Source organism: Epinephelus lanceolatus, chromosome 23, assembly GCF_041903045.1.
Source record: "Epinephelus lanceolatus isolate andai-2023 chromosome 23, ASM4190304v1, whole genome shotgun sequence".
In the NCBI taxonomy this organism is placed as follows: domain Eukaryota; kingdom Metazoa; phylum Chordata; class Actinopteri; order Perciformes; family Serranidae; genus Epinephelus; species Epinephelus lanceolatus.
The window spans coordinates 21,238,605-21,247,647 of record NC_135756.1 but is presented as its reverse complement, the minus strand read 5'-3'; the positions used below and the strand labels follow the sequence as shown (position 1 = coordinate 21,247,647).

At 42.6% G+C, this 9,043-nt stretch overlaps 1 protein-coding gene across 1 annotated transcript; it reads right to left on the bottom strand.

Moving 5' to 3' along the window:
• Window positions 1-342: 342 nt before the first annotated feature.
• pwp1 (PWP1 homolog, endonuclein) lies at window positions 343-8,010 on the bottom strand. Its single transcript, XM_033614354.2, has 15 exons — window positions 7,822-8,010; window positions 5,418-5,476; window positions 5,083-5,261; window positions 4,808-4,893; window positions 4,515-4,611; window positions 4,222-4,332; window positions 3,914-4,044; window positions 3,743-3,819; window positions 3,518-3,614; window positions 3,336-3,397; window positions 2,355-2,466; window positions 2,126-2,216; window positions 1,280-1,401; window positions 1,094-1,199; window positions 343-977 (listed from the first exon to the last, which is right to left on the bottom strand). The coding sequence occupies exons 1-15, from the start codon at window positions 7,885-7,887 to the stop codon at window positions 883-885; spliced, it is 1,491 nt and encodes a 496-aa protein (XP_033470245.1). The 5' UTR covers window positions 7,888-8,010; the 3' UTR covers window positions 343-882.
• Between the last annotated feature and the right edge of the window lie 1,033 nt (window positions 8,011-9,043).

Below are 9,043 nucleotides of genomic sequence, written 5' to 3'. Positions count from 1 at the left end.
AAACTTTTTTGTGCCATCTAGTTGCAGTAAGAGCACAACACATTAATCCACGTGCCATTAAGATGGCAGCCATCTCTGCCAAGTCAGTCTGCAGCCGACCCTGACACAAACATGGACAAGGTACAAAATGTGATCACGTTAAACTCCTTGAATTGACATAATCTCGGAGAAACTGACTCCAAATTTCCACCACAAACCAGAAATCTAAAAGGAGGGTGTAGTATCTGCCGTTCTCTTTAGTTAACTGCAACTTGTTTGTCAATTTTACCTCACGTTCGATCCATTTGAGACAGAGTTATCATGTACGCCACATGATGGTTGCAGACTCCAAAGGACAAAGGGTTTACACATTTTATAAACTGTATTTATTTATTGAATATAGGTCTTTTTCAATACCTTTGCCAGGTGTGAGCACACAGGCGTCTTTTAATATTTCATTTTACCATTCTTTATTACCAGGAAACCCTGGTATGCAATATCACAATGTCAGGTATTCATGTGAAAATAGTTTAAGTCGCATATTACATTTGTAAATGTACAAAGAAAGGCAAACTGAAAGAGATCAGAGAGAGAGACAGTCATTCAAATACTGAACTGCTTCCACCTAAAAATCCAAAATAAACTCATGAAAAAATTCACTAATATGAGAAACACTTTGTCTTTACTTAACACGTCTTCAAGTGTGCCGGGTTGCTGTTGTTACCTGTGCAGAGAGACAAGCTCAACAAGTTTTTCAGGTGTGCTCCGGTCAAGTTTGCATTCTGGCCGACATTTCATATCCTTCAGGAATGCAGCTTCAGCAGCAAGTATAAAAGCTTGACGTCTTTTCAGGGATGCTCAGTTTATTCATGTTTACAAGTCGTCGATGCGTCCAGAGTGAGACTAAGAGACGTCCATCTCTGCTGTGGCTGCAGCGCTGGATGCCTGTGATCCCGTGTTCGCCACCAGACGCTCTCGACCGCCAAACACCTCAGTCACTAAAGTCAAACAATCACAATAACACGAGCGTTATTAATCTAACAACTGACTTCACAGATAAAGATCAGTTTAAATAGCACATATTGTGTGATGTTAAGTGTGAAAGAAACCGTACCTGCTGCAACATCACTTATATCCCAAATCCGCAAGCCGTCCTTCTGTCCCCCGAAGGCATAGACGAAGGGCTGATCAGGGCAACACGACGCACAGAACAGCACACCCTGTTCACAGGACGGAAAGGAAGCATGATAAAACACCTCTACAAAGAATCTGAGACCATGTTGAATTTTCATGTTCTTACCATTTTCATATCCCGTGAGTGCACCAGGTTGGGCTTGTTGCCCAAAATGTCCCAAACCTTAACGTGTCTGTCGGCTGATGAGGTCACCAGGCATCCTTTGATCTGGCTGCTGAGGTCCAAACCTACAGAAATGTTGACAAACTTTAGATGTCGTTGTCCATGAAGGTTTCACAGGAGCAGGTGTATTCAAGATTTCCCCAACAACTCTCCCACACTTACATGGAGGAGAACATGTAAGAGGAAGGCCCCCTGCTGGCTGGATGGAGCGCTACTCTCCGGGCTCTCCAAAATGTTTTCAAAGATTGACTAAAAATAAGCCAGCCACAAGTTTTCCCATGTTCCTCTGGTATGTACCAACAATGTTCGCCCATAATTGCATCCTTCCTCAGAGAGGCAAGTTTATTTATATAGCACCACAGACAGACATGAAGCAGAACAAAGTGCTTCACAGTGGGACAGACATTTTGACATCAAAGTTTGCCGACCCTGCTCTACAACAAACCTCTCTGGACTCTTCATTGACAGCTACAACATCTGCTGTATTGGCAGACAGATGTGGAAAGGAAAGCTTTGACAAAGGAGTGTTTGTACACTCTCACTGAGGGGGAGAACAGGTTTGCTATAAGGTCATCTATTGTCATCACGTGCTGTGTACATTCCTCTGTAAGCATAACAGCCATTCAAGATGTGTGACAATGATTCAGTGATCTGTGGTGTGACGCAGACAGTAAGGAACCAGATGGAAAGGTTGAGTCCAGTAGGAAGGACTTGTGGTCGAGCTTTTGCTGTGAATGTGACAGTGTTGTTGAGGAATGAGTGAGAAACAACACACACACACACGCCTACCTGACACTTCTCCGTCATGAGCCCTCAGTGTGAAAACAGGTTTATCTGAGCGTGCATCCAGACAGTAGATAAATCCGTCCTCTGTGCTGGCCTGAAACAAGACCACAAACTCAAATCACCCACTGAACTTGCCCAACTTGTAATTATCACTTACAACCGTTAAAGTTTTAAAAGTAACATGGATGGATTATTTCCTTTAAAAATATATTTGAACAATTTGAGCACTGACCAGGAAGTTGCACGGTGAAAAGTGGTCCCACGTCAGACGCTCCACTTGACCGCTGAACCTCCAGGTCCGATTGCTGCTGTCTGGACTGCGACAGTCGTACAGAACAACTGTCCTGAAAAGACAACAAAACATGTTTGTGTCTCAAACTCACATGATCTGTTCATTCCTTTGCACCTCATACGATAAACTAGTTAGATAGATAGATAGATAGATAGATAGATAGATAGGCTACAGCACATCAAAGTGGGAAAACAATAAACACCACCTGTGTTCTTGTGTATCAGTCTCTGTCCCCGCTCTAAATTCTGAGGTTTTTGTGGGTCCGTGAATGCAGCGCAGGCAGAACTCTTTATTTTTGTCCTCATTTCAAATCGGCGCAGCATGGCTTGAGTGGACGCGGGTAAAAGTTAAAGGGGAAAAGGCCTACAGTATTGTACGTGTGCTACTGCGGTAACTTCAGTCATCCCACAGGCTGATTTAGCGTAGCGTGTGCAACATATAGGCCGATGTCGCACTGTAGACTAATTAACAGACAGATTAAACAGAGGAGCAGCTCTGTGTCTCTCTGAGTCTTACTGGAGAAACTGTGAGTGAGTGAGAGGGGTGGAGCTGTGTGGGGAGTGTGAGAGAGGAGAGATGAACACTGGTGTGCGTTATGTGATGCGGTGTTGTCTAAATCTACATCTTGCATGAAAGTATCGATATATCATAAAAAAAAAAAAAAAAAATCGATATTCCATCCAGCCCTGGAACTGTCTAGCTCCAAAGATAGAAAATCAAAACGTGGCGGCACATGTTTTAATCATGGTGGACCGCCATCCATAAATAAATGAACATGTGGGAAGCCCTGATGAAGCTGACTGTTCCTGCAGTTTGCAAGATAAGCTGCGGAGACACACACACACGCACACACGATCAAACACATGATCCCCGCCAGGCTCATGACTGTCAGAGACAATGACAATAGTAGCTTGTACTTACTTATCATATGATCCTGATATCAGAGTCTGTGCCTCAAACGGGTGGAATGATAACGTCTGAACCTGAAAGATAGATAAAAAACAACAACATTGTTTTCCAGAAGCTGAAGCAAATTCTGAAGACGTAATATCAAAGTTACACTGTGAATTACATGCAGTGTTACTCTGTCTCTCATCAAATACCTTATCAGTGTGCCTGCGCAGAGTTGTGGCTGGTTTGCCTTGACTCAGATCCCACAAGATAACCGTGTCGTCTGCTGATCCGCTGGCCAACACGTTTCTGAGCCGGAGAGGCGGATTTGTTTTAAGGTGAAAGAACGACACATACACAGTAATGGTGCACAAACATGAAATGTAAAACGCCAGCAAATGGAACAAGGATCAGTTAAAACGTCTCAGAATTCTGACCTGACCAGTTTGTTCCAGGATAAGTCCAGCACTGCATCTGTGTGCCCCTCGACAGGCTCTGCTGCCGCCGCCGCCCCCTGGCATCGACAGGAACAGGCAGCAATGTGTTGTAAATGTGCTTTACCAGATCCCACCCTCACTGTATAGATGCTTGTGAGAATAAGCTTGTACCTTCTTGCTCTTCTTTTTCTTCTTGGAGGCCTTTTTGCTCCCGAGGGAGAAGGCCGGCTCTAGGCAGTCCACCACATCCAGGTCCCACACGTCTATCTGAGGAGTCATGTTGCCCACTGCAGCGTAGTTACCTGTAGCACGGACAAACAGAGCGGCACAGGGTCAATACAGGGACATGTGCATAATGTGCTGTCCTAAAATTAAACATAATGCTGGAAATTCATTACTATGTGAATGGCAGTGCAAAGCTGATACAAACTGAAGCCTGGATCAAAAGGAACAGGATTTCCTTTAATGGTTTTTCTTACCAGGTCCTTCTCCAGGGCTGGGGTCAAAGTTCAGCCACTCCACACACAGAGGGTAAGCCGGCAGCAGAATATCATGATGAACGTACAGAGAGTCCTCCTCGGAGTTATAAACTGTGAAGCAAAAAGGATCTTACTCTTCAACAAAAATGTCTGGACAACAGGGTCCAGGTTAAAAAATACAGAAGTCACCCTTTATCATTTAGCTTATATTCTAAACTAGAACAAAAGTATCACAACAATGGAGGTTATTTTCCTCTCTGTCATCTCATCCTGTCACATGTGAAGATACTTACCATGGATCTCCAAATTGCAGCAATCCTTTTCTGCCCGGCCTGCCAGGATGAGATTGTCACCGGGCTTGATTTGGAAGTCTTCTCGCTCATATTGGTCCTAGAGGGAAAACCGAAAGAAAGCTTGGCATTGGAGCTAAATGCTTCATGTTTAATGACGTTCCTGTGTGACAATTTGTGCTTCAGTTTATCTGAAATTTCACAGTGATACGTTTGTGGTTGATATCAGGCTTTGGTTGCTACTTGAAGGGGGATTATACTGAATGTGTCTGCAGGTGATCTTTGAGGGCACTCACTGTGTCTTTGATGGTGATGTAAGGATCCTCGTCATTACAGCTGTACACTGTGAGCCCAGCCAGACTGTCGCCCAGACTGGCGGTCGCTATTTTATAGACAAACAGCAGATACAGGGTCAGTCTGAACAAGACTCTCAGTCACGTTTATATAGACACACATGATGTGGTCAAACAGAATGAGCAGAAATTAGTCTGCACGCACACACACACACACACACGCACACACACACACACACACACACACACACACTGTACATAAACACCTCCCCACTCACCTGCATCCTCTTCATCATATTTATCCAGGCCGTACTCTGCCAGCTCGTCGTCTTCCTCATTTCCTTCGTCCTTCTCTGCTTTTGGAACTCCAGCGCCGTCCGCTGTATCACTCGCAGGATTCTCTTCGCAAGCTATACCTTCATCATCATCATCCTCTTCATCCCCAGCTGCCAGCTCCCTGATTCAGCAGAGTGAATAAAAACAACTCAAGAAATAAACAAAGAAACATGAAACCAGCTTCAGCAGTGATATTTTATTTCTATCGAGTGCTCAATGGCATCTTAAGATTCTGACAACAGATCACTGCAGTAACGTGTGATTCGTCCCAACATACCCCAACTCCTCTTTTGCTTCAGCGATGATGCGCTGCAGCTCCTCTTGGCTCAACTCGACCTGAAATTGAATTAAAAAAAGTTGATGACCTGTTTTGTTTAAAGCTCGTATCAGAGGCAAAAAAGAGGGAGACTGAGTACTTTCTTAGGTACTGGATCCCCCATAATTTTAGCAGTACTGGGGATCCTACCGGCAATTTAGTGTCATCAATTAACCTGCATGTCTTTGGACTGTGGGAGGAAGCTGGAGTACCCAGTAAACCCACACTGACATTGGGAGAACATACAAACTCCGCACAGAGGCCCTCCCTCACCCTAGGGTTCGAACCAGGAACCGGATGCCGCCCATTAGAAATAGTTGTATACATCTAATACAATATATGACTGTTACATTTAATAAAATAGGACCTTTTAAAAATATATATTTTATTATTTCCCTGACCCCCTGCAATTACACCAAGCACCACTGGAGGTCGCCGAACCCCCAGTTGATAAACAATGTTACTAACTACCATTTTTTGTTGCCATTTGTGGTTAAATCTCTAAATACACAGTATAGCAGGTGGCACTGAGGAGAAAAGGAGGTGCAACAATTTGTGACGTTTTTTAGATACAGGGCTACCTGCAGGGGGAACACAGGCTGTGATGTTGGTTCAAGCTGGTGGAGTGAGGCAGGTGCACACCTAATTCCATGCTGGCGTGTTGGGAAGAGTGGGGCAGTGAAATGCAGAAAAAACTGGTAGGTCTGTGTGCACTGTTTTATGCTGTTGAGTCTGAATGTGTGATATTTATTGTTTTAATGTGTTTCAGGCCTGGTAGTCAGTAGGAAAAGTAGATCAACACACCAGGTATTTTAAAGTTTAGTCATGTCATTTTTTAACATTTAATCTGTATGCATTTTGATATGTTGTAATGAAGCATTTTTAGGATTATTCGTATGTTTCTCTGCAGAGCATCAGCGGTACAAGAGCTGCTCTTGCCGTGGGACTATTTTCATTGTCTGTGTTTGTTTGTTTGGGTCTTTTTCTTTGTCTAGTCCACCCTGGCAAGTGAGCTGGTAGCAGGTAAAAAGATATGGGTATTGCCCTTGGGGCAGACGACATTTTCTTTCCTGTAGTTTTGTTTTGTTTTGTTTTTTCTGCCTGCTTCCACCCACTAATTGCCAACTGGCTGAGGTTGAATCCCAGTCAGAGGGTCAGGGCAGGCTTAAGGTGTGCTGTGGTTAACTGTTTGCAGTGAAAATAATTCTAAAGGAAAGAAATGTGCCAACGCATTTGGAGTGCAAGATGTATTGATTAGAGCAGTGGTTCCCAACCGGTGGGCCTGGGGCTCAATCTGAATGGACCACAAGTGACTTGCAAACGTGTCAAGTTTGTTAAAAAAAAAATAAATCATATTTTATTTCTAAGTGCAGTAAATTTCCAGCACAGAACTTTTATTTTCAAGTGCTGTTTCCTGCTGTAGAGTGACTAACCAACAGCTACTTAACAAAGACAGCAAGTATGACACTGAATATATTTAACTGCGTGGACCTTGAACTAATGACTAAGGAGAAAATTGGGCCCCATGGTTGGACCAGATGGGAACCACTGGATTAGAGTGTGTACTGGTGTGACAGTGGAGCTTAACCCCTGCCCTGTAAGTGATGGCTGGAGAGTCAATCCTGAGGAGGGTAAGGTGAGAGAACAGAGATTGTGAACCTGGACTTCTGTTATAAAAGCCTGTCTATCATTTACTGTCAGTCGATATGCTAATTACCTGATTCCAGTGCACCTGGTTTTAATAAAGCACTAATTAAGATTTACAGAATGATCTAAAATATTCATAGTAAATAAGTAAATAGGTCTATGAATACAGCAAGTATAATATATATATGTAATATATATATACAAATATACGTCAAGCTTTAAACAACCAATCAAGTGTAATAAAAGTTAAACACTTAACATTAAAACTAACATTTTATATCCTTTCCAACAGGTTTGATTTAATTTTTCATCACTTCCCTGCAATACTAGCATCAGCTGCATGGTAACTACGTTTTCTACTCCTACTTCTCAACTTTATATTTCTTCTGCTACCACAATAAAAAGGTAAAATACTTCCCTTGTGCCACTTGTAGCACTGACTAGCTCAGGGTATTCTCAATTATATTACAGTACAGCTACCCTGACAGGTAGCCTTGCTAGTTAGCTGTAGCTACTGTTACAAAATGTTTTATTACACGACAGTTTTTGTTTAGGCAGTCTAAAGCGCCACACTGGCTGTAAATAAAATGTAAATTAAAGCCAAACGGCTTAGTAGTTTGGTCAGTTAAACTAGTAAAGTAGTAGTAGTAGTCTACCTGCCATGTTGACAAATTAGCCGCTAGTTGGCTAACGCAGGCTAGCTTAACATGCTACCTACTTTGTCCGGGGTTTCCTTGGCAACGCCTCGAGCCACCCATCCGACACAGGTGATCTGGGAGCTCATTATGGAGACACTGTCTGATTTATCGATCAAATATGATAAAATCTACACACTTGTACTGCTGTCAAGGATGGTCCACCTCATGAACGCACACAGTGGGCGTACATGTGAGTTACAGTGGGTCCTTGTCGCATCTAGATGACGTCAAGAGAGTGTCGAAGTCTGCCTGATCAAAAATGCAAGAGACGTAAAGAAAGCCGCCACCACACTGACCTGCTATATCTTAGTTTAGTTTTAGTTTATTAATGATGATTATGTAGATATTTATTGTAGTGACGAACGTATTTTTACGTTATATAAATAAGAATTTTATTTACAGTTACATTTGAATACAGATTAGGGTATTACTTTAACTGCAAAACCGAAAAAATGGATAATGAAAGACAAAACAAAATAAAATAAAATAAAAAAAGTACACATACAGACGTAGGGCCTTTCCAGTTTGAAAGGATTATATATCATCTGGAAACTGATGTAGATTCTAACGGCATGACATCATGTGGTTTCATACAGCAGAGCCAACAGCCATTCTCTGGTTTATTAGGCTCACTTGTGCACTGTGATGCAACCTAACAGCTACTGGTAAATTTGTGAAGCTCTTAATGTCTCAGCAGGGTTGTTTACACACTGTAACAGAGGTGCAGCCTGTTGCTCTGTATTACAGTGGTTCACAACCTTTTTGAAAATGACGCTGTGTCCTCTCGCTGCCCCTCATTGTGTTAAAAATTCCACTCTGAGGTGTCCTCTTCAACCAAGAGTGATTTTATTTTATTCTCAGTTTGTTTCATTTTGCCAAGTTACCCAATAACTCCTGAGTAAAATCTGTGATTAGAGGAAAAAACAATAATTTGGTGCAGTTGATTCCCAAATCAGTTTACTCGTGTGACCTCTCAGATTTATCCTGTGAACCCATAAGGGGACCACTGCTCTAGATAATGGCCGGATCAACCAAATTCTTCTCTGGTTTTATCTGAATGAGTTCCAGTGAGGTACGATTCTCAAACAGTTTGCATTTAAAAAAAGATGAAATGAACAGTTTGGTGACCCCTCAGATTCATCGTGACCCATTGGGGGGGTCCTAAACTTCAGTACTGCATTACCTTGCAAGGTTTTTATGCAGTGGTTCCCAATTGGTCCAGCCATGGGGTTAAGGTTTCTC